General features: G+C 38.5%; 1 protein-coding gene across 1 annotated transcript; it reads right to left on the reverse strand.

Moving 5' to 3' along the window:
* Nucleotides 1-19,648: 19,648 nt before the first annotated feature.
* On the reverse strand, nt 19,649-21,873 carry LOC106093696 (gamma-tubulin complex component 4 homolog). The gene has a single exon (XM_013260816.2). The coding sequence runs from the start codon at nt 21,748-21,750 to the stop codon at nt 19,753-19,755; it is 1,998 nt and encodes a 665-aa protein (XP_013116270.2). The 5' UTR covers nt 21,751-21,873; the 3' UTR covers nt 19,649-19,752.
* Nucleotides 21,874-27,803: the final 5,930 nt, after the last annotated feature.

Below are 27,803 nucleotides of genomic sequence, written 5' to 3' on the forward strand. Positions count from 1 at the left end.
TTTAAGGCCTCTGCCACTGTTTTGGGGTCTTCTTCGTCTTGCACAAAAGTATTTACAAGAGCATTTGCTGATTCTACTGCACGAACTTTTCTCGGACGTCCCTTTCGACCTGTCCTAAGAGTTGTTGGTCTTCCTCTTCTTCTTTTCACACCGGGCACTACTTCTTCTCTTTCTTCAATTGAGGTGTCAGATTCAGAATCCACATCGCCGCTGTTGTGTGCTTCTGTTCTGGCGATATCCCCTCTTTCTTTGTCCACAGAAACATCAACAACAAACCAATCGTCATTCTGCTCCATTTCCCCATTCATAACAGTTGGGGTTTCTTTTGCTTGTTTGGAGAAACTGTCTTCGAAAAACATGACGTCACGGGCGATCGTAATTGTTTTTTGTTGTTTACTATACAAACGGTAGCCTTTTGTTTGATGAGCATACCCAACGAATGTAAGTCTTTCTCCCTTAGGTAGTAGCTTTGACTTGCCTGGTCGTTTGTCTAAGGTGACTACGTCACAACCAAATATACGTAGGTGGGCTACTGAAGGCTTTCGTCCAAACCAACATTCGTATGGTGTCTTATTTTCAAGCACCTTCGTGGGACAACGATTCCGTATATAAGTGGACGTATTTAAGGCTTCTGTCCAAAGCGATTGGGACAATCCAGATTCCAGCAACAAGCATCTAGTCATTTCTACGAGCGTTCTATTAGCCCTCTCGGCAATCCCATTTTGTTGGGGGGTATAACAGACTGTTTTTTGGTGGTTGATGCCTTCATTCCTCAAAAACATTTGAAACTCATTACTAAGGTACTCTGTACCATTATCGCTTCGTAGGGTTTTTAAAACATTGCCCGTCTGTTTTTCGGCATTCACTTTAAAATCTTTGAAAACTTTTAGGGCATCGCTCTTCTTCTTCAAGAAATAAACAGTTGAAAACCTCGAGAAATCATCGATAAACGATATAAAATATCGTGATCCACCTTCGCTACATACTCGCATCGGCCCGCAGATATCGGTGTGTACAAGCTCCAAAGGTTTAGTGGTAAAGGTTTTACCATAGCTTGGAAAAGGCTGAACCGTGATTTTACACATTGAACATGTAACACATGGAAAACATTCAGGGTCTGACGACTCAACAGACATACCACGTACCATCTCTTTACTAGACAGCTTTAACACATCTCTTATGTTAAGGTGGCCATACCTCTTATGCCAAAGAACTCTTTCATTGTTTTGTTTTGCCATCATCAATCGTTCCCTTTTATTAAGCTCCACAACAAATATGCCAGCATGGGCCTTCGCCTCAAATATCATCTCCCCTTTGCTTGTTGTTGCAATTGCCTTCTCTTTGGAAAAAATCACTTCGTTGTTGTGCTCAATAATTTTATGCACAGATAAAAAATTAGCACTCAACTCTGGCACAAAGAGAACATTAGATAGAGTGATGTCGGTAAAATCCGATTTAATATTTACATCACCTATCCCCTCTGCATACACACAATCACCTGTTGCGAGAGATACCTCTTGCTTATGGGCTTTGAACGAAGAGAACAACAGCTTATTTCCACTCATGTGTGATGAGGCTCCACTGTCTACGATCCACATCTTGTCATTGGAGCATATTGCCTCTTCACTCGCACGCATTACCATTGCCTTGCTGTTGTTGTTGTTGTTGATGGATCTGCATTGGGACTTTATGTGTCCACGTTTACCGCAAGCATAACACTTTATATTCTTCTTTCGATTCTCGTCGTTGTCTTTTTCACCTTGTCTTCTTCTGAAGTTTGCCTTTTGCTTGGAATTTGCTGCGAAAACATGTTCCTCTGTCACGTGATGTCTTTCCCCTCGTCTTTGAAATTCTTCCATTATTTTAACCTTGAGACGATCAAGTGGGGGCAGAACATCTCTGCTTTCCACAGCAATGACGAAACTTTCGTAGTCTTCAGGTAGGCTACACAGCAGAACAATACTTACGAAATCTTCTGGAATAGTGATGTCGATTTCCTTTAGAGATTCGACGAGGCTGGTAAACTCGTTCATTTGTTGCGTAAACGATGATCCCTCCTGGATTTTAAACCGTACCAAACGTTTGAATAATGTCACCTTACGAGCTGGATCTTTTGTAATATAAATGCTGCCCAACCTTAGCCATGCCTCTCTGGCCGTCTTACACTTCTTAACGTGAATCAGCTCCGATGGTTTTATACTTAGCGTGATGGTGGCCAACGCTTTCATGTCCAACGCAATCCTTGACTCCTTTTCCTCCTTGGTTGCAGTTGTAGGACAAACACTATCAACTACCGACCAGTAATCCATCGTGATGAGGAGGCTCTTCATATGAATGGCCCAACTTGGGTAGTTTTCCCCATTCAACTTCTCAATTTGGAGCGAACCGGACATTTTTACTTTAAACTTTTAACAATTTACAAAAAACGACTTTAAACATATACTCGACTGACTTGTACTTTCTTATTTAATTTATTGGCACGCTGGGCCCATAACCTTTGTGGGTGCAAAGCGAATTAAATAAGAAGAAGAGAAGTACACGAGTAATACAAAAGAACAACTTTATTCGTAGACGTTAAAATAAGGAGTGAAATTACAAAGTAGAATGATTATGAAAAAGCAAAAATTGGAAATAGTAATTGGACTGGAATAAGAGAATAGGGTGACCAGATTCTTACAAAAATAGAATAAAATAAAATAAAATAAAGAAATAAAAAAAAAAATAAAATAAAATAAAAAAATAAAAAAATATAATAAAACAAAATAAAATAAAATAAAATAAAATAAAATAAAACAAAATAAAATAAAATAAAAAAATAAAATGAAATAAATAAAATAAAAAAAAATAAAATAAAATAATATAATAACAAGTAAAAAGGCGTTATGTTCATCTGGGCCGAACTTTGGATACCCACCACCTCGGGTATATATGTAATCCACGTTTCGTCAAAAACCGATGAAATAAGCATACTTTATGCCCCATAGCAACTATATCGAAATATGTTCCGATTTGGACCAAATACTAATAAGTACAAGTCATTGTTTAATTGTGTATAACGAAATATTGGTCCTTTTATATAGCTACATCTAAAAACAAAACGATCTTAACCATATACGACACGGATGTCGAAAAGCCTAACATAAGTCACTGTGTCAAATTTCAGTGAAATCTGATGATAAATCTAGAGATCGGTCTATATGGTAGCTATATTCAAATCTGGACTAAATTGAAGAAGGATGTCGAGGGTCTTAAATTAACTCACTGACCCAAATTTCGGCGACATCAGACATCAAATGCGCCTTTTATGGGCCAAAACTTTAATCGAGAGATTGGTCTATATGGCAGCTATATCCAAATCTGGACCGATCTTGGCCAAATTGAAGAAGGATGTCAAAGGCCCCAAATGCTATTATGAATGGTCTCACTGTGGTTTTTAAACCCCTACCAAACCAAGAATCCCAATCTCCCCTTTAATCCCTTAAATCAGTTTTCCGATCACTCTAAATTAGAACGACAAATAATTCATGCCACCATTTATTAAAATGTCCACTTTGAACAGATATCATTTGTATTTGCAAACAATGAGAGAAGAATTCCACATGGAATAGGACATGGTCCATTAGTCATTGCCTTCACAATAGTTGTGCACTCAAGCCACTCATTCCATGGAATAACCTTTCAGTTTGGTAGCATTGTATGAAAACCTGTGAAAAAAATGACATACTATTACTGTGTAAGTAAGCGTATAGATGCTGCCATTGTAATGCTAGCAATAGAGCGATATCCTTTGGATATGTTGCAGATGTAACATCATTGCACATCACCAACCAGCGTCATTGCTACCAAAGTATTCTTCATTCATGAATAAATGGATGAGGTGGTCAGTGATACATGAATCCGCCATATGTAGATAAATTGTGAATGGTCATTAGGGATATTCTCAGTGTATGAAGATAAAATATGCAAAGCGTTGTAAGTTCGGCCGGGCCGAATCTTATATACCCTCCGCCATGGATCACATATGAGAACTTCTTTGAATGACTTTTTCAAATATATATTAATTATATCAATATATATATATACTTCATTATGGACTATACTTGGAGCAGTTATTGAAAGTCATTACAAAGCACCACTCCAGAGGCTCAAAAAATCAAATCGAGATATCGAATCAAATGGGAGCTATATCAGGAGCAATTTACCCCATTAAAAATCCCAACCAACATACACTTATAAGAAGTATTTGTGAAAAAATTCCAGCGCCTATCTTAACACCTTCCAAAGTTAGTGTGCTTTCGACAGACAGACAGTCACAAGTACAGAAGGACGATCATTAGCCATGTATGACATAGAATGTCAAGCCGATGTAGAATATATATAATTTGTACAGTCTCAGATCAATATTTCGATGAGTTTCACATGAAATGCCGAAATTGGTATACCCCGATCCACCATAGTGCATAAAAACGAAATTTTTTTCTGAAATTCGTTGTAAACCGTTGCGTATACGTCATTATAATTAAAGCACTGGCATTACTTATACGTACATAGTACTTAACATATCGTGTGATACAAATGAAACTAACATATGAAAATCACTTCAAAATAGCGCATGTACTTTTATACCCTCCACCATAAGATGAGGGGTATACTAATTTCGTCATTCTGATTGTAACTACTCGAAATATTCGTCTGAGACCCCATAAAGTATATATATTCTTGATCGTCGTGAAATTTTATGTCGATCTAGGCATGTCCGTCCGTCTGTCCGTCCGTCCGTCCGTCTGTCCGTCCGTCCGTCCGTCCGTCTGTCTGTCGAAAGCACGCTAACTTCCGAAGTAGTAAAGCTAGCCGCTTGAAATTTTGCAAAAATACTTCTTATTAGTGTAGGTCGGTTGGTATTGTAAATGGGCTATATCGGTTCATGTTTTGATATAGCTGCCATATAAACCGATCTTGGGTCTTGACTTCTTGAGCCTCTAGAGGGAGCACGTCTTATTCGATGTGAATAAAATTTTGCACAAAGTAGTTTGTTATGATGACTAACACCTGTACCAGGTATGGCCCAAATCGGTTTATAACCTGATATAGCTGCCATATAAACCGATCAGGCATCTTGACTTCTTGAGCCTCTAAAGGTCGCAATTATTATCCGATTTGCCTGAAATTTTGTACGACGGATTCTCTCATGACCATTAACATACGTGTTTATTATGGTCTGAATCGGTATATAGCCCGATACAGCTCCCATATAAATCGATCTCTCTATTTTACTTCTTGAGCCCACAAAGGGCGCAATTCTTATTCGAATTGGCTGACATTTTACACAGGTCTCCAACATATAATTTAATTGTGGTCCAAACCGGACCATATCTTGATATCGCTCTAATAGCAGAGCAAATCTTTTCTTATATCCTTTTTTTGCCTAAGAAGAGATGCCGGAAAAGAACTCGACAAATGCGATCCATGGTGGTGGGAGATTCGGCCCGGCCGAACTTAGCACGCTTTTACTTGTTATACCCTCCAACGATGGAGGGGGGTATATTCATTTTATCATTCCGTTTGCAACACATCTAAATATCCGTTTCCGACCCTATAAAGTATATATATACTTGATCAGCGTAAAAACCTAAGACGATATAGCCATGTCCGTCCGTCTGTCTGCTGAAATCACGCTACAGTCTTTAAAAATAGAGATATTGGGCTGAAATTTTGCACAGATTCTTTCTCTGTCCATAAGCAGGTTAACTTTAAAGATGGGCTATATCGGACTATATCTTGATATAGACCCCCTATAGACCGATCCTCCGATTTAGGGTCTTTGGCCAATGAAAGCCACATATACTATCCGATTTTGCTGAAATTTGGGACAGTGACTTGTGTTGGGCCCTTCGACATCCTTCGTCAATTTGGCCCAGAACGGTCCAGATTTGAATATAGCTGCCATATATACCGATCTTCCGATTTACGGTCTTAGGTCCATAAAAGCCACATTTATTATCCGATTTTGCTGAAATTTGGGACAGTGAGTTGTGTTGGGCCTTTGACATTCTTCGTCAACTTGGCCCAGATCGGATCAGATTTGGATATAGCTGCAATATATACCGATCCTCCGATTTACGGTCTTAGGCCCATAAAAGCCACATTTATTATCCGATTTTGCTAAAATTTGGGACAGTTAGTTGTGTTAAGCCCTTCAAAATACTTCGTCAATTTAGCCCAGATCGATTCTGATTTGGATATAGCTGCCATATAGACCGATCCGAAAATTTAGGGTCTTAGGCTCGTAAAGCCACATTTATTATCCGATTTTGCTAAAATTTGGGACAGTGAGTTATGTTAGGCCCTTCAAAATCGTTCGTTAATTTGGCCAAGATCGATTCAGATTTGGATATAGCTGCCATATAGACCGATCCTCCGATTTAGGGTCTTAGGCCCGTAAAAGCCACATTTATTATCCGATTTTGCTGAAATTTGGGACAAGGATTTGTGTTAGGCCCTTCGACATTCTTCGTTAATTTGGCTCAGATCGGTCCAGATTTGGATATAGCTGCCATATAGAACGATCCTTCGATTTAGGGTCTTGCGTCCATAAAAGTCATATTTATTATCCGATTTTGCTGAAATTTGGGACAGTGAATTAAATTAAGCATCCTGACATACTTCTGCAATATGGCCCTGTTCGGTCCAGATTTGGATACAGCTGCCATGTAGACCCATATCTCGATTTAAAGTCTTCGCCCCATAAAAGGCGCATTTATAATCCGATGTCACTGAAATTTGGCACAGTGATTTATGTTAGGCTTTTCGACATCAGTGTCGTTTATGGTTCAGATCGGTGGGTATACAAAGTTCGGCCCAGCCGACTATACTTTGATATAGCCCCCATATTGACCGATCCGCCGATTTAGGGTGTTAGGCCCATAAAAGCCACATTTATTATCCGCTGAAATTTGGAACAGTGAGTTGCGTTAGGCCACTCGACATCCATCTTCAATTTGGCCCAGATCGATCCAGATTTGGATATAGGTGCCATATAGAACGATTTTTCGATTTAAAGTCTTGGCCGTTTAAAAAGCACATTTATTATCCGATTTCGTTGAAATTTGACGCTGTGACTTATGTTAGGCTTTTCAACATCTGTGTTCTATATGGTTTAGATCGGTTTATATTTGGATATAGCTGCCTAAAAGACTAATATTTTATTCTACAAAATTGAAAGGTGAGTTATATTTATTAGACCACTCAATGTCCGTACCGGATTTGGGTGCATAAATTATCCAATTTTCACCAGATTGTGACAAAAGGTGGTTTACACATATATCCCAAGGTGGTTGGTATCCAAAGATTGGCCCGGCCAAACTTAATGCCTTTCTACTTGTTTATTCATTCATTCATTCATAAATATATCCTTGATATTATTTATGGTATAGAGAAAGAAGAGCAATCTGTAAATAGAGGCATGTGTCAGGGTGGGCCAATTTTAATAGATGTAAATAACGCAATAGGTTGGGCTAGGTTCGTGTGTAAGTCTGCCATCACACTCGCTTAGATATTTTCGTTCATTCTGATACCATAGGAACAGAAGAAGCAGGACGCCTTCTAGATCCTACCGTTGAACTATTCTGGTCGCTTTAAAAAGCCCAATTTGCAAATGTTCACATCCGCTAATGCAGACAAGTTCTCAAAGAAATGAACATCTGAAGTGCAACTCCGTTTGACACTGAGCAGATGTTCTATAGGCTCTTCTTCTTTGACGTCCACACAGCTTCTGCAAAAAACATTTCTTGCCGGATTCATTTTTTTTGATCAGACAGTGACCTATCATGACGTACACAATGACAGAGACGCCTTTTCTAGCGACATCAAAGCGGTAGATCTCTTCAAGTCTATATTGAGCCACATAATTTTGGAGTGTTCCCAACCACCTTCGGGCCTGATCCTGAAGACTTAGCTTACATGCCGCTAAAGGCATACCCACAGATTCTAGTATCCCTAGAATGTCTACGGTAGATCTTAGTCCCGCAAGCTCATCTGCTCTATAGTTCCCTGGGATGTCTCTGTGGCTCGAAATCCAGAACAGGTGAATTTTGAACCGTTCAGCCATCTCCTTAAGAGATCTGCGACAGTCGAGGACGGATTTTGAATTCCGAAAAACGTTCTCCAGGGATTTAATTGCTGCCTGGCTATCTGAGAAAATATTTATGCCAATCATCGTAATGGAATTACATCTTTGCGATTCCACCACTTCCTAAATTGCAAGGATCTCCGCTTTATACACACTGCAGTGATCGGTTAAAATTTTCGATATGACCAATTCTAGATCGTTAGAGTACACCCCAAAGCCCACCTGGTGGTTTAGTTTGGAACCATCCGTATGTAACTTCTGTCGCCAGGGATCAGAATCAGTTCTATCAGCAATAGTGGTATAGTACTCTTTATCAAAAAGCGACTCAGGCAATGCATAAACCATCGGGCATTGTATCAAGGATAACACAGTGTCCGCAACAGCAACATTACCAAAGAGAAAGCTCCCTCACAGCAGTGGCCGCACCAATTTATCTAACTACAGAGGTATAAGGTGTAGCATTAAATTCAGTGTATTAGATGGAGTCGTCCTCAGTGCAGCTGTGATGCACAAAAAATTTGGATTCAGCTAAGTATTAATTAGTAGGCGGACTTTTGAAAAGTCTTTCATCACCATAAAGCATTATAGGTCTGACAACTGCTGTACATACGCAGTTTACCCAGACCTTTTACAATGGTTCTCTTGCAGGTGTATAGGGCAAGAGCGGCCTTTCTTGCCCTTTCCATAATGTTGGATTTGATGTTCAAATTCATGTCCAGCAAAACTCCCAGGTGTTTTGAGTTATCAGCAAATGGAACATTCTCTCCTCCCAAGGAGGCAGGTGCCACTATGGGTAACTTATATCTGCGGCTGAAAAGCATAACATCCACTTATATAGATTTATGCCTAGACCCCTTTTGGTAGCCCACTTCGCTGTCGGATGTAGAGCTTCTTTAAGTATATCTCCAAGAGTGCTAGGAAACTTTCTCCAGCAATTGCCACATCATCAGCAAACACGTCCACTTTTGCACTTTATTCTTACATAGACAATAATATATTGTTAAAAGCTATATTCCAAAGTAGAGGAGACAGTACACCTCCTCCAGGTGTACTGCTGACGCAACTTTTTAGATCAACAGAACTCAAGCCTGCCGTAATGAATATTTTTGTAAGTATGCTATTAATAAACTTTCTTTCGGTAGCCTAGAAACTCCGACTCCTTCACTCCTTCGGTTTTACATTATTTGAAGCACTTTCAATATCATGAAATTGAAGGGGAGAGAACCCTCTATGTAGCCGACTAGGTCGGGAAGGGCTGTTTCAGTAAGTTTGTCTTTACTATATGAATGTTGCTGCCGCGACAGGCGATATCCAGGGATCTTTGCCCTAAAAAATGTTTCCATCAACCTCTCAAGAGTCTTCAGCATAAAGGATGACAGACTAATAGGACGAAAATATTTCGCCTTCGTGTGGTAGGGTTTTCCCGCTTTCGGAATGAAAATGACCTTCGTGTCCCTCCATACCACAATGTATATATGACATTCTGATACAAGCAGAGTATATCTCCCTAAGCCAGAGAACCAGTCTATCAGACACAGCTTGTAATTCAACCGGTGATACATCATCAGGGCCTAGCGACTTAAAGGAGTCGAGACTTCTTATCGCCCAAAGGATTTTCAGTTCAGACACAATTTCCCTAATAACCCCCGACGAATGCATACCAGTGACAACCTGTTCTGGCGCCACGTTGTCCGTTGGAGAATTTTCCGGGAAATGTGTATCAACGAGTAGTTCTAGTGTTTTCTCACTAGACATTGTCCATACATTCTCTGACTTCTGAATAATCTTCCTTAGAATTCTACCCAGGATTTGTTCTGAGCATTTCTCAGCTCGCGCATATATTTTCTTAGCTCACCCTTATTGAAAATTGCAAATTTTGCCCATGAACATTCCACTAAGGAACAGGGTCTAACTTCTCACATATCAATGAGTGCATTTCGATTCAAGTTTAAGCTCAAAGATAAGGGGCCTCCTTTTTATAGCCGAGTCCGAACGGCGTGCCGCAGTGCGACACCTCTTTGGAGAGAAGTTTTACATGGCATAGTACCTCATAAATGTTGCCAGCATTAGGAGGGGAAAACCACAGCTGAAAATTTTTTCTGATGGTCTCGCCAGGATTCGAACCCAGGCGGACTTGCTAACCTCTGCGCTACGATGGCCTCCTTATAAATGTCCCAAATGTGTGGTGCTCATGTGGCTTTCGCTCTGTTGAAGAGTTTTCTGCAGTCCTTCCTTAGACCAACCTGCTCTGGAGTCCACCATGGCGGTCACTGTTTGCCCCTTGGCTTGGCATTATGACATGCTGACACAAGCGAGTCATTCAGGGCTTTCGTGATCCGCTTGCCCATTATGTCTATATCCTCGCAGTTGTCACTTCCTTTTCTGGTATAGAAGGAATAGAAGTGCAGAATTTGTGACGAAATGAGGCTAATATTACAATGATCAGAGCAGATGTGGTCGTTCAAGCCAGCCAAATTTTTTAACTCATTTTTTTCCAATTTTTATACCCTACACCACTACTGTGGTACAGGGTATTATAACTTAGTGAATTAGTTTGTAACACCTAAAACAAAAAGAGAGATAGACCCATTGATAAGTATACCGATCGACACAGAATCACTTTCTGATTCGATTTAGCTATGACCGTCTGTCTGTCTGTCCGTCCGTCTGTCTGTCCGTCTGTCCATTTTAATTTGTGTACAAACTACAGGTCGTAATTTTCATCCGATCGTCTTTAAATTTGGTATGGGCATGTTTTCGGACTAGAGACGAAGCCTATTGAAACTGGAAAAAATCGGTTCAGATTTGGATATAGCTTCCATATATATGTTCTTCCGATTTGCAGTAGTAATGCAATAAAATAGTCATGTATTAACCGATTCTCTCGAAATTTGACAGGAGAGATTTTCTTATGACTCTCGATATTACTGGTGAATTTCATAGAAATCGGTTCAGATTTGGATATAGCTCCCATATATATGTTCGTCCGATTTCCAGTAATACAGCAGTAAAATGGCCATTTGTTGACCGATTCTCTTGAAATTTGTTGGGAAGGATTTTCTTCTGACTCTCAATATTACTGGTGAATTTGATAAAAAATCGGTTCAGATTTGGACATAGCTCCCATATATATTTTCGTCCGATTTGCAGTAATACAGCAATAAAATGGTAATTTGTCAACCGATTCTCTCGAAATTCGACAGGAAAGATTTTCTTATGACTCTCGATATTACTGGTGAATTTCATAGATATCTGTTCAGATATATATGTATATATATATATATATATATATATATATATATATATATATATATATATATATATATATATATATATATATATATATATATATATATATATATATATATATATACAGGGTGGCTGATGAAAGCCGCTACCAAAAAAAAATGTAATAACTTTTTTTCTATTTAATAATAATAATTTAATAATAAATTTAATTAATTAATTAATTAATTTAATTAATAATAATTTAATAATTAATTTAATAATTTAATTTAACATGAATAAAAGAAAAATGTATTCCATACACCGAAAAAAAAATGTAGCAATATTCATCATTGTAGCAATATTCATCAGCCACCCTGTATATATATATATATATATATATATATATATATATATATATATATATATATATATATATATATATATATATATATATATATATATATATATATATATATATATATATATATATATATATATATATATATATATATATATATACATACATATATATATATATATATATATACATATCGCCCGATTTCAGATATATATATATATATATTTATATATATATATATCCCGAATTTGATAATCTATCTGGATACATCAAATTTGTTTCAGAATTAGATGTAGCCCCCCTTTTGCGTTTTTAGGGTAGGTGTAGGGTATTATAAAGTCGCCACCGCCCGACTTTTGCTTTTCCTTACTGGTAAAATCGCATTTATAGTCCAATAGTACTGTACTAGAGCTAAATTTCATTCTCGTCTCCCCAAGAAGATTAGATTTCTTGATACGTATCATTAACACTTGTTTTCTTAAAGAAAAATATTTTGAATGAATTTCTATATAAAAACATATTTAATGGAACGATTCAGCTGCCGCATAAATGGAACAAATAAATTTGTAAGGCACCTTAATATATCCATACATACTTCTTATGCAGCATGTGCATTGATAAAAAGTCCACATAGAACAGCGGTTTCGTTGCACAGAGTCCACCAAACATCAGAGTATATGATAAATGTTTTTGTGCCAAGAATGCACGTATGCTCTGTTTGAAGCAAAAGCCACGATTCATTTCATGAAAACCAAAGACAAATTTTTTCACATTAAATAGCCTGAACATAAGCTGGAAACAACATTGAAAGCATGTTATCATTCCCAAATTCAAAACCTGCACATCATTTCTAGGAAAAAAGAACTCTCGAAGAAATCACCTGCTGTCTGCTTAAAGATTTCCAATTTGGCACATTTGGAAATGCACATTTGCAAAAGGTAATTAAAACCATTGAGGGAATGGTTTTAATAAGACTTTCATCTTTAAATGGACTGAAATTTGATGTTGGTTTTAGCAGACTGACTGTTACTTAAATACTGAGTGCCAATGGTACTCGAAATGACAAGGCGAGAGCTATCGATCAGAACCCATGAGGTTGGGACGCTGGGCCAGTAACCCGCAACCGGAAAATTGTAAGATTTGCTCTGGCAATCAAAAGAATAGTAAAAACGGACTCCCCTAACGTTGACGACCCACACAAACGAAACAAGTAAAAAGGCGTTAAGTTCGGCCGGGCCGAACCTTTCGTCAAAATCCGGCGACAAAGGCATACCTTAAGTCCCATAGCAGCTATATCGAAATATGTTCCGATTTGGACCAAATACTAAAATAAATACAAAATATTGGCCTTTTTAATAGCTATATCTAAAAATAAACCGATCTGAACCATATACGACACGGATGTCGAAAAGCCTAACACAAGTCACTGTGTCAAATTTCAATGAAATCGGATTATAAATGCGCCTTTTATGGGGCCAAGACTTTAAATTGAGATATCGGTCTACATGGCAGCTATATCCAAATCTGGACCGATTTGGGCCAAGTTGCAGAAAAATTTCGAATAGGCTAACACAACCCACTGTCCCAAATTTCGGCGACATTGGACAATAAATGCGCCTTGTACGGCCCCAAAACCTTAAATCGAGAGATCGGTCTATATGGCAGCTATATCCAAATCTGGACCGATCTGATCCGAATTGAAGAAGAATGTCGGAGGGCCTAACAAAACTCACTGTCCTAAATTTCGGCGACATCGGACAATAAATGCACCTTTTATGGGCCCAAAACCTTAAATCGAGAAATCGGTCTATATGGCAGCTATATCTAAATCTTGATCGATCTGGGCCAAATTGAGGAGGGATATCGAAGAGCTTAACACAACTCACTGTCCCAAATGTCAGCAAAATCGGACAATAAATGCGCCTTTTATTGGCCCAAGAATTTAAATGGAGAGATCGGTCTATATGGCAGCTTTATCCAATTCTGAACCGATCTGGGCCATATTGCTGAAAGATGTCGACGGGCCTAACTTATCTTACTGTCCCAAATTTCGACGACATCAGACAATAAATGCGCCTTTCATGGGCCCAAGACCTTAAATCGAGAGATCGGTCTATATACAACCTATATTCAAATCTGGACCGATCTGAGCTAAATTGAAGAAGGATGTCAAAGGGACTTACACAACCCACTGTCCCAAAATTTCAGCAAAATCGGTCAATAAATGAGCCTTTTATGGGCCCAAAACTTTAAATCGAGAGAACGGTCTACATGGCAGCTATATCTAAATCTTGATCGATCTGGGCCAAATTGAAGAAGAATGTCGACTGGCCTTACACAACTTACTGTGCCAAATTTCAGCAAAATCGGATAATAAATGTGGCTTTTATAAGCCTAATACCCTAAATCGGCGGATCGGTCTATATGGCAGCTATATCCAAATCTGGACCGATCTAAGCTAAATTTAAGAAGGATGTCGACGGGCCTAACTTATCTCACTGTCCCAAATTTCGGCTACATCGGACAGTAAATGCGACATTTATGGGTCCAAAACCTTTAATCGAGAGAACGGTCTATATGGCAGCTATATCCAAATCTGAACCTATCTGGACCAAATTTCAGCAAAATCGGATAATAGATGCGCCTTTTATGGGCCTAAGTCCCTAAATCGACGGATCGGTCTATAAGGCAGCTATATCCAAATCTGAACCGATCTGGGCCAAACTGACGAAGGATGTCGGTGGACCTAACACTCACTGTCTCAAATTTCAGCAAAATCGGATAATAAATGTGGCTTTTATGGGCCTATGACCGTAAATGTAAGGATCGGTTTATATGGGGGCTATATCAAGATATAGTCCGATATGTGCCATCTTCGAAATTAACCTGCTTATGGACAAAAAAAGAATCTGTGCAAAGTTTCAGCTCAATATCTCTATTTTTAAAGACTGTAGCGTGATTTCAACAGACAGACGGACGGAAAAACAGACGGACAAACGGACGGACATGGCTAGACCTTCATAGATTTTTACGCTGATCAAGAATGTATATACTTTATAGGGTCGGAAATGAATATTTCGATGTGTTGCAAACGGAATGACACAATGAATATACCCCCATCCTTCGGTGGTGGGTACAAATTAGTAAGGCAACAGGAGGCGATGGGTTGCCTGGAAGATGATGCCCAAGTGAAAATCATTTGAAAAATTTAGGATTGGAGTAAGAAAGAAAAATTTCGTTGGCATTTTGTTTCAAATTTTTGGATGTTATAGCTAGTGGGGAAAACATTGGCAGAAAGTCGATTCTCATTCAAACAGTTTAAGCGAATTATAAATTGTTCCGGTACTGCATATTTCGCTCCAACAATTTCAAAACCGAGTTTCTGTTAAATCTAGTACTTCTAACAAATACTCTCAAGTCAAGATTAAAGAGACGAGCCATTCACTTGAATTGTCACAAGCCCAATCACTCGAGGGAATACTTTTCTGGCAGTGGAAAAGAAGACATGCAAAAAATTGTTTTTATTATATACGTCAGTATACTACTGCAGTTTAAATTATTTTTTTGTATATCCAACGTGCCGATTGGCCAAACGCAGAATTTTGTGATGTGATGACCGACATTATGTGGAGTTATGCATCAGCATATGTGTCAATTGCTTTACCATTATCATGCATATTTTCTCACTACTTTTTCACAAAATGGTCGACCAGAATGCTCAATGATAGCAGCCATTGATAAACACCACATGTGTTGAATGCAGTAGCAAATTTTGCTGTTATCGCAATTTGTATGGAAAATACAATGAAAACCACATTGGACATTGGCTCACAAAATACACATCAGCATAATAAGAGGAATAATGTGCTACTCGTAACATAGATAAGCAGTTACATTGGTATACATTGTCATGGGACATGTACAATTTTTCACCAAGTTAAAGGGAAATTTAAATTATCATTCAACACATTGATGAGAATGAGAAATAATGTCATCGCTTTTAGAACTATACAGCCCTATGGATATATTTTGGGGAGATTTTGTCCATGCCATTAAGAAAGAGCAATGAGAGATCTTTGATTCAATCGAGTGCCGACTATATGAAAAGAGTCCTCAATCTGTCTTTTAGCACACTCATAGTTACCGATGCTTGAAAAATGGGCAGTGCACTCCCGCTACAGGAGAGGATTCGAGCTAAAGAGAATCAAAAGTACGAGCCAAGGAGAATCAAATCTCACCAGTAGCTAAGACACTAAAGGCAATACTCCTCCCTAGCTTTGACGCTGAGCACAAAAAGGTCTCCGTGGCGCAGTGGTTATCATGTTCACCTATGATTCTGAACGCTTGGGTTCAAATCCCGGTGAAAATATTAGAAAAAAACTTTTAGATGTATTTATAAGGGAGAGTCAATTTTTTAATCGACAAAAGGCTTATCAAAATTGGTAACTACGACGAATTCTAAGAAATTTTGCCTCGGAATTATGGGTCTAAACTCAACAAGTAAAAGCGTGCTATGTTCGGCCGGGCCGAATCTTATATACCCTCCACCATGGAGCGCATTTGTCGAGTTCTTTTCCCGGCATCTCTTCTTAGGCAAAAAAGGATATAAGAAAAGATTTGCTCTGCTATTAGAGCCATATCAAGATATGATCCTGTTTGAACCACAATTAAATTATATGTTGGAGACCTGTGTAAAATGTCAGCCAATTCGAATACGAATTGCGCCCTTTGGGGGCCCAAGAAGTAAAATAGAGAGATAGATTTTTATGGGAGCTGTATCGGGCTATAGACCGATTCAGACCATAATAAACACGTAGGTTGATGGTCATGAGAGGATCCATCGTACAAAATTTCAGGGAAATCGGATAATAATTGCGACCTCTAGAGGCACAAGAAGTCAAGATCCCAGATCTGTTTATATGACAGCTATATCAGGTTATGAACCGATTTGAACCATACTTGGCACAGTTGTTGGATATCATAACAAAATACTACGTGCAAAATTTCATTCCAATCGGATAAGAATTGCCGACTCTAGAGACTCAAGAAGTCAAGACCCAAGATCGGTTTATATGACAGCTATATCAGGTTATGAACCGTATTAAACCATACTCGACGCAATTATTGGATATCATAACAAAACACGTCGTGCAAAATTTCATTCCAATCGGATAAGAATTGCGCTCTCTAGATGCTCAAGAAGTCAAGACCCAAGATCGGTTTATATGGCAGCTACATCAGTTTATGAACCGATTTGAACCATACTTGGCACAGTTGTTGGATATCAAAACAAAACACGTCGTGCGAAATTTCATTCCAATCGGATAAGAATTGCGACCTCTAGAGGCTCAAGAAGTCAAGACCCCAGATCGGTTTATATGACAGCTATACCAGGTTATGGACCGAATTGAACCATACTTGGCACAGTTGTTGGATATGATAACAATACACGTGGTGCAAAATTTCATTCCAATCGGATAAGAATTGCGCTCTCTAGATGCTCAAGAAGTCAAGACCCAAGATCGGTTTATATGGCAGCTACATCAGTTTATGAACCGATTTAAACCATACTTGGCACAGTTGTTGGACATCATAACAAAACACGTCGTGCAAAATTTCATTCCAATCGGATAAGAATTGCGTACTCTAGAGGCTCGAGAACTCAAGACCCAAGATCGGTTTATATGACAGCTATACCAGGTTACAGACCGATTTCAACCATACTTAGCACAGTTGTTAGAAGTGATACTAAAACACTATGTGCAAAATTTCATTCAAATCGGATGAGAATTGCGCTCTCTAGAGGCTCAAGAAGTCAAGACCCAAGATCGGTTTATAAGGCAGCTACATCAGGTTATGGACCGATTTAAACCATACTTGGCACAGTTGTTGGACATCATAACAAAACACGTCGTGCAAAATTTCATTCCAATCGGATAAGAATTGCGTACTCTAGAGGCTCGAGAACTCAAGACCCAAGATCGGTTTATATGACAGCTATACCAGGTTACAGACCGATTTCAACCATACTTAGCACAGTTGTTAGAAGTGATACTAAAACACTATGTGCAAAATTTCAGTCAAATCGGATGAGAATTGCGCCCTCTAGAGGTTTAAGAAGTCAAGACCCAAGATCGGTTTATATGGCGGCTATATCATAATATGGACCGACATGGCCCATTTACAATACCAACCGACCTACACTAATAAGATGTATTTGTGCAAAATTTCAAGCGGCTAGCCTTACTACTTCGGAAGTTAGCGTGCTTTCGACAGACAGACGGACGGACAGACGGACGGACGGACAGACGGACGGACGGACATGGCTAGATCGACATAAAATGTCACGACGATCAAGAATATTAATACGTTATGGGGTCTCAGACGAATGTTTCGAGTAGTTACAAACCGATTGACGAAATTAGTATACTCCCCATCCTATGGTGGAGGATATAAAAACTGTCAGATGTTTATAAGGGCGGTTAAATTTTTAAATCGACAAAAGGCTTATGGAAATCGGAAAGTACGACGAATTTTAAGAAACTTTGCTCGGGAGTTATGGGTCTTAAATCAAATTGACTTTCCGGTTTTCAATGACAAAGCCCGCCCATGGGGTAGTAGCTCTATATGGGAGCTATATCCAAATATATTCAGCACAGCAGATGGATAATAACATATTCCATACCAAAATCAGTTGCAAATTGTGGTCACTATGTCCTCATATGTGTAAATCGGGCGATATATATGTATAGGAGCTATATCTAAATCTGAACAATTTTAACAAAGTTCATAGCGTTTACTTTAGTCTTAAAAGCTGATATGTTGGTGATGATTGAATTTTTGTGATGATTAGATAACAAATGCGACGTCCACCTTGATAACAAAACAAGTAAAAACATGCTAATTCGGCCGGACTGAATCTTGGGTACCCACCAACATGGATTCCGCTAAAATTTGCCTATATTAAAAGTTCGTATTTGAATTGATTTACAACAATCAATTCGGAAATTGGTTGCCGCTTGCATGATCTCCAGTAGCCATATCGGAGAATCGGTATTTAAGGGGCCTATATCATTATATAGACCGATTCCGATTCATACTTGTCACAAACGCTAGAAGTTATAGCAAAAATCTTTGTGTCGTAATTCAGCCAACTTAGGGGAAAATTGAATCCTCTAGGAGATCAATGAGTCATACCAGAAGTCTTTGTTTTCAGCCATATCTGACGGCTTATAGGAGCTTAAGAAGTCAAATCCAGATATCGGTTTGTCTGGGGGCTATATCAATTTATAGACCGATTCGGTCCATCTTCGGTATACACTGCACACAGAAAACAGATTCGTTGCCTCAACCAATTTTATTGCCAACCGAATGCTGATTGTTCCACATACTACGAAGTTTCATAAACAGTTCGGTAGCGACAATCAATGTTAAAATTGAAGTTATTGCCCCATATTTGTTATTGGTACCAAATAGTACTGTATGGAAAAATTAAAAGAGCAGACTTTTGGCATATTTTTTGGCATGGACCACGCCAAAGCGGCTTTACAAAGGTGGTCTCACGCGAACAGCTGTTAACAGCCGGCCAGATATGACGGTATTATGGCAGCTATATTGAAACATGGACCGATATGGCACATTTACAATCCCAACCGACCTACACAATCAAGAAGTATTTGTGCAAAACTTGAAGCGGCTAGCTTTACTCGAAATTTCGAAAGTTACTGTGCGGCAGACGAACGGACAGACAGACGGACGAACAAGCAGACGGACGGACGATCAAGAATATATAGACATTATGGGGTCTTACACGAATATTTCGGGGAGTTACAAACGGAATGACGAAATTAGTATACCCCCATCCTATGGTTGAGGGTATAAAAACTAGTATTCGTCTGAAACGAGGACCGTAATGTTTTAAACAAATCATACAATTCATGAACAATTCTTTTGTTTATTTTTTAAGTATAAAAACGGCGATTTTAAATCAAACGAACAAAGTGATAGAAAAAGAATGGCATTTGAAAAAAGGGTTAAATTAAGAGATTCTGGGTGTGTCCATTTTTTTGTTGCTAAACCAATGATTATAATCCAAGCGCAGTAGTAGTTGAGACAATGGTGCCGTGCTGGGTGCAGACTTAAGGCCTACCAAGAGATTAATTAACTGCTGAACTAGACTGCCAAAACGTTCACCCAATCGATCGGCGATCTGATCAATCGCAGTCGTCTCTGCCCCCCTCTCATTATCAATGGCTGCGCAGAAATCATTGCAAATGTGAAAAACTTCGTTGATAATCAAATAGACGGGATTGTTGGAATTTAAAGTTGCCGATGTCTGCAAAACATTTGTCCTGCTTATGTCCTCGGCATCTGTTTGCAGAAAGCAAAGCGACAATATATTGGCTTGAAATACGCTGTGGGCCCGTTGAATTTGCTCAAAGTCGGCTTCATTCAGAACGGTGTTTAGCAGAATACTGAATTGGCTGTCTAGAACATCGGCTTGTATGTAATACTGAAGATTATCCACGAAGAACATGAGCTCATTGCGCAACAGCATGACCTTGACCGAATGGTCGAATTTCAGCTTGGACTTTCTAGAAGACTTGGTCCATATCATATGCAGATCGTATTGCATTTTTTTAATCAAAATAAGGAAACGAAATAGCACATTATAGCGTTCCAGGACTTTGGGTGAAAAGAGCAAATGCAGGGGCCAGTTAATTTTGTACTGTAGTTGAATGAGTTGCAAGTAGCCAAACTCGAGTGACTCTTCGGAATCCGCATGGGCCTTGGGCATGCTAACCGAAAACTGATCCAGCTCCTCTCCCACGCCTATGCTATGGGCAGCTGACTCAAAGGCTTTAACAAAATCTCTCATTTTATTTGCATTCTCTTTTTCCTTGTCGATAATGTATATCTGACGTATATACTCCAAAAACAATTCACCCCGTCCCAGTAGAAAGAAGTCCTTCAACAGCTTTAGTTGTTTGACCAAATCTGCCTGATTGACGGCTATTTCGGACAAACGGGTTGTCACATAGCACTTGAGCTCATCTATGACACTTTCATAGTGGGACACAATCAACTCTTCATCCTGGTGCAAAGCCTGAATCTTGGCAAAATAAACATGTTCCTTATCATTCCAAAACGTCTGCTTGTGGTCAAGAAAATCATTTTCAGTTGTATTCCAAATATGGCATTTCTTTGTCAGCTTGTCTGTGTCGACTTTGAATATCAAAACGGTCTGGCCAATGAACAGAACCTTCTCGGCCCACACAAAGGACAGGTATGAAGGCAAAAGTTCATAGCAAACTTCATAGCGCCATATATCAGCATAGCAAGCAGCTTCCGAATTCCAAGTCCTACCGGTTGTGGTAGCTTTATCGCTTTCCAAAGTGCTGTTGCCATCACCCTCAGAGCATTGTATAAAAAATTCCCCATAGGAGTCTTGCAGCTTGGCATACAAAATCCAATGGGTCAATTGCTTGAGAAAAATTACATTAACCTTCGCCTGTATCAAGCGCACAGCTTTAATGGCCCGGGCATCTCCGTGCAGAGAATGCTGTTGCAAATATTGAATAATGGCACATCCATGCAGCCTTTGGGAGCAAACTCCTCGAATCAATGAGGACAAGTACAAAGCCAGAGGCTCGTATTCCTGCAGCTTCTGATAGACAAACATCAACGACTGATTGGGTTGTATTAAATATTTGCGTTCCAAGTCGGCAACATCATGCAAATAACCATCCAAAACTTCTGACATTCCATTACAGAATGCCTTAAGATAAAGACCATTCTGCAGCGGCTCATCTGTATCAAAGACACTAGTATTCAAAGTTGCATTCCGATTCCCACTGTAGATTTGGACAAATCTGGCTATGTCTCTCAAAAGATTTATTATCTTTATAATATCCTCCAGGATATTTCTTTCGCATGGATGAAAATATTTGCTTACAGCTTCGGATACAAGAAATTCTTCAATGGGCAATTGGTCACTGTGCAAGTTAATGCATGACAATATAATGTCATGTATCATTTCCGAAGTACTGTATTCGCAGCCGTTCCAAACTATTTACAATACGTTGTATTTGTTTGTAAAATTAGCAAATTTGTCAACGTTTGTTTGCAAGACAAAAACAAATCAAACTAAAAACCGCAACAAAACATATGTTTAGTGCAAATCACGATGCCGACGTACTGAAAACTTAACGGCTTCAATGTATGTAACATTGGCTGTGTAATAGATTATTGTGAATGAGCATTATTGCCATATTTAACAGCTTCTAGCATATGGCGGTCTGTAAAAAATAATAACAGTTATTCAAAAATAAAGGAAAACCCCTGATTATTGAGCATAGATGAGAAATGGATGTGTAATTAAAACCTTGAAACTAAGTTTAAGTCAAAAACTATCGCTTTGCAATACATAAGGGTAAGTAGGTTCCTATGTTTATTATTATCATGTATATTAAAACTTGCAGTGTATATGGCTCATGAAATATTGCAAGTTTTTACAAGTACATACGCTAGTTGTTATGGTTGGCAATTTTTCTGATTGTGACTTTGGTTGATTTTAATTTTTGGCTGGCAACAATGGTGCTGCATGCTTTTCCATGATTAGGTCTTTGTGGCAATCTGCAAGTTGTCACTTACAACCGATCTGTGTCCTCTCATGACGAACACAATGACTGAGGACTCTATAATAGCCAACTACAGAATCACTGCTCTAACCTGGAATGTATAAGATAGTTCCTTGTCTCACAAGCTTGTTTGCTCTACAATTCCCAATTGTCAACGGTTGTCTGCAAGACCAAAAACAAATCAAACCAAAAACCGCAACAAAACATATGTGTAGTGCACATCACGTTGCCGACGTACATAAAACTTAACGGCTTCAATGTAAGTAACATTGGCTGTGTTATAGATTATTGTGAATGATCATTGTTGCCATATTTAAAAGCGTCTAGGATATGGCGGTCTGTACGAAATAAGAACAGTTATTCAAAAATAAAAGAACAAAGCCCTATTATGGAGCATAGCTGAGAAATGGATGTGTAATTAAAACCTTGAAACTGAGTTTAAGCCAAAAACTATCGCTTTGCAATACATAAGGGTAAGTAGGTTTCTATGTTTATTATTGTCATGTATTTTAAAACTTGCAGTGTATATGGCTCATGGAATATTACAAGTTTTTACAAATACATACACTAGTTGTTATGGTGGACAACTTTTCTGATTATGACTCCGGCAGATTTTAATTTTTGGCTGACAGCAATGGCTCTGCATGCTTTTCCATGATTAAGTCTATGTGGCAATCTGCATGTTGTTACTTGCCGATCAGACAGTGTTCTGTCATGACGAACACAATGACTGAGGACTCGATTATAGCCAACTACAGAAACGCTGCTCTAGCCAGGAATGTATAAGATAGTTCCTTGTCTCGCAAGCTTGTCTGCTCTACAATTCCCAATTGTCAACGTTTGTCTATAAGACAAAAACAAATCAAAACAAAAACCGCAACAAGTGATTAAGTGATTAAGTGTGTTTATTTGAGTCTTCTTCTTTTTCGATTACATTTGAAATGACTTATCGATTACGTTTAAAATAACATTTAGAACTATTATTGTCTCGTTCTAATACACGATGAATGAATAATGGCTACGTGCTTGACAGTGAAATGTATACATATGGATACGAATATCAAAATAAAATGGAATATGAAAAAGGCTTGCTCTCGGCCTTTACTGTTACGTACAGAGCAAAGAGAGTCTGTTAAAATAATAATTTACTTTACTTATAACTAGATAACAAATACAACGAAATAACAATTTCTGTTAAAACCGTAACTAACAGAATGAAATGGACTAGCCCTTTAATTAATGGAAATGTAAATATCACAGTTGCGTATGTATATATACATGTGTGTAAATAGCGTATTCATTAGCACGTTTTATATATGGGTTGTAGTGTTAAGACGGTGGTTAAACGAATTGAGCAAGCTCATTGTAAGTATTTAAAATACATTTAGATATAAATATACACGTATAACTAAAATAATTTAATATTCCTAGATATTTTTCTTCTCTTCTCTCATCCACGGTGTGATCCTATTATTGTTTTCTTGAAAAATTCAGGAGTGTCGAGGCGGGCTGAAGCGTTGTCATTGTTTTCATTTATTATTGCAACAGGAGAAAGGTAAGCTGAATCAGCCCATGTTGAATTCTCCTCCAATTCATAAATTTCTCTCATTAGGTCATTCTCATGTTCGGCTAACCCTTGAATAAACTTTTCTTGAAGCTTGAAACCATACGCACATAGTGGTTCAATGCCAGATTTATCATAAATGTAAGTGTTAGCATATCTTTTAGTGCGATTTACATAAAATTTATTTACACATTTCCTCAGGATTTTCCTCTCAAATATTTCCAACTCCTTTGCCACAGTAGGGGAAATTGTGAACCAGATTTGGAAACCATAGGCGAGTACCGGTCTTATAGCCACCTTATACAACAGTAACTTTGTAGACTGAGGTAAGTATTTACTGTTTAGGATATAAGAAAAAGAACCTAAAATTCTCTTCGCCTTTTGTAGAACTTCTCTGGCATGCAAGTTGAACTTCAACATCTTGTCAAATGTCACTCCGAGGTATTTTATTCTGGACTCAACAGGAATCGTGACACTATTAAGGGTAAGGTTAAGTGTTTTACTCTGGGGTACCACATATCTTGGACATTTACCAGAGGCGTTCCTAATGCATATTGCTCGGGATTTGGTTGCGTTTATTTTAATGCCCCAAGTATTATAATACTCATTAATGAGTCCGAGGTGTACCGATGCTTTTCCAAGAGCAATTTCAGGGGATTTGTCATGGGCATAAATAAGACAATCATCCGCGTATAAAATTGCCTGTGAGTCCTGTGATGTGTGTGGGAAGTCATGTAAAAATATATTAAAAAGATATGGTGCCAATACACTTCCTTGTGGGACGCCACTACCAACGGCCCCAAAGGCGGACGTTGTACCCTGTATGTCTACACAAAATCTTCTGTTTGTGAAGTAACTAGCCAATATTTTCACAATGTATGGATCAGTGTCCAACTGGACAAGCTTATAGATGATACCTGGGTGATAAACTGAGTCAAAAGCCTTTTCTATGTCGAGTGATATAGCAACAGTGCAGCATTGGTTACGCAGATTGACGATGATATCGTTGTGGAATTTCAATAGTGCATGCTGGGTGGAATGGGTTTTCCTGAAGCCAAACTGGTATTGTGGTATAGGTTCAATAAGATAACCATTTTCAACTTTTTCCCTTAGGACGTTTTCAAACACTTTCCCAATGTTGGACAGAAGGGAAATCGGACGATAATCGGATGGGGTCTTGCAGTCAGGCTTCTTCTTGATAGGGAGTATCTTTGCAACTTTCCAATCTGAAGGAAAGTATCCGTTATTGATGCAATGATTAAAAATAAATGTGAACAGATTTATAGTTGAGTCGGGAAGTTTTTTCAATAGAAAGTTAGAAACTCCATCTAAGCCACTTGATTTCTTATTATTTGTACGTTGGATAATGTCCCTGATCTTTCCAGGGTTCGTGAAATGGAAATTATCATGATTATGCAACGCATTGAACTCATCACTAAATGTATAAATATGGAGAGGAGTAACATTTATACAATTATCTATTCTCAGCTGCAAATCAGCAACTGGATTATGAGGTAGTCTTTGGCGAAATGTCTCTGAGTAGAATTCTTGGAAGTGGCGTGTGATATCGGAACTATTGGTGAGTATGTTGTCGTTCTGGATGATTTGTTGGCAGAACGGTGATTTAACTTTACCAGTTATTTGATAGATTTGTTTAAAAGCGGATGGACCAGGTTTAATATTCTGCAACCTTTTATTGAAATGATTCGCTTGCTCAATGTTGACTGATTCTTTGATAATAATTTTTATCAGTTGTATCTGCTTAGACAATACAGTATATTCACTACTTATTCGGTTTCCCGTGCGGTGGAATATTTTTTTAAGCTCTTTCTGCCAACGCTGTTTAATTTTATATAATTTCCTTGTTTTATCCGAAAGGGGGAATTTATTTTCTTGAAAAGTACTTTGCTTTGAGTGGGCATTATGAATAGAGTGAAAAGATGTTTTGAAATCATTTATCAAAATATCGATTTCGTCATTCCTAAGGTTGGAGTTGGAGAGTGGCATAATGCGGCAAGATGCAGAGTCCAATTCTTGGATAAAGCTGGGCCAGTTCGTGTCCTTATAAGAAGTATATGTTCTTGGAGACCTCAAAAGGAGTTCTGGTTGATCAACCCGGAGAGAAAATTTAATCGGAAAGTGATCCGAGAAAGAAGGCAATGTTTCGATGTGGAAATTTGGTGCAGTTCTATTAATCAGGTGTGGGCTGACCAAAAAGTGGTCCAGGTATGAGGCGCCATTTGGGTAAGAAGGCACTGAGTCACATAATCGATAAACATCAAGGCTATTATCTTCGAGCCACTTTCGTAACAACTTTCCATTTAAATTTTCGAGTAAATCACCCCATATAGGACTTTTCGAGTTCATATCACCTCCCAATATGAAACCATCAAAATTTCCACAAAGTTGTAGCAGTTTGTTCAGATCAGCCTCAAATCTTTGAGGTGGATAATTGCAGGGCACGTAAATTGAACCAATCAAAATCTTTCTACGGGTGTCATCGTTGGCAAATTCAATCTGTACTAACGCAGTACTTATTCCAACATCATTTAAAAATATACGATTAAATTGTATATTATTCTTAATAGCAACTGCAACACCAACCGAGGAGTTATTATAGACATAATTGTATCCATCTAATTTTGCTTTTCTATTTCCTTTCAGGTGACATTCTTGAATGAAACCAAAATCAATTCTATTACGATGCAGGCAGTTTTTGAGATCTATCTGGCGACTAGCATCCACCAGAGATCTTACGTTGTAAGTCAAAAATTTTATGAACCTATGGTCCATAATTAATTCGAATTTTATTCAACAGGCGCAAAAATTCATTCTTGGCCTCAGTCTTTGGCATTGTTGGATATCCAGATAAAAAAATGTTGATCTCCTGCTCCAGAGTCAACTCTTCAGATTCCAGAAATATGGAAGCTAATTTCAGAAATTGATCAATGACAGGAGGTTTTTGTGGCTGAGCATTGAGCTGCGCAGGACGCGTATGAAATAGATTGGAGAATGTATGGCCTGGTGTCACCATAGATAAGCCTACAGCTCTATTAACGTTATTCTTAGCAAGAGACCTCTCCTCAATTGCCTTAGCTACTCTTTGCCGACGAGCAGCAACATATTTCCTATATGTTGGGCACCCCCGCCAGTTAGCGGGATGGCCCACCTCACCACAGTTGGTGCAATAAGGGTCTGAGGAGTCCTCTCTAGTGCGCTGACATTCCCCGGGCTCGTGCTTCTGATCACACTTGACGCATTTGTACATTGAATTGCAATTCTTTGCAATGTGGCCCCAGCGTTGACACCGCCGGCATTGTATTTCCGAATCTGTTCTCCTCGGCTTTTCCCAGGAGACTATCTGACTCAGCAAGCCTCTGATACCAGAAATATCTGAGAGGTTCTTACCAGGAAATAGAGATACTAAAAACAGGCCAGTATTACTGTTCCTTTGTGTCTTGTACATTGCAACATTTGCCACAGTGTCTGGAATAATTTCATCTAACTCCTCTTTTATATCCTTTATTTCAGTGTCAGCCGTAAGACCTCTTAGAATAAAGGAAGGCTGTTTCAACTCCTTTGGTGTAAATGAATAAGAATGGATGCCCTTTTCTCTCAAAAGGGCCATCATTGAAGAGTGAACGGACGGATCAGAAAAAAATATTTTACTTTTATTCTTATTCATATTTTTTACCTTGAATGAAAACTTAGGTATAGTTTGCCTTAAGGTATCGACAAGCGCCTTAATGTTGACGTTGAAAATAAAAATTGGTGGGCACCATCTTGATGTTGTTTCACCGCTATCGTTGTTGTTGTTTTTAATGCCACTGCCACCCTGGGTGACTTGAGTTGATGAACTAGATGTCGAAGTAAAATCTACTTGAG

This window comes from Stomoxys calcitrans, chromosome 2 (assembly GCF_963082655.1).
Source record: "Stomoxys calcitrans chromosome 2, idStoCalc2.1, whole genome shotgun sequence".
Lineage (NCBI taxonomy): Eukaryota > Metazoa > Arthropoda > Insecta > Diptera > Muscidae > Stomoxys > Stomoxys calcitrans.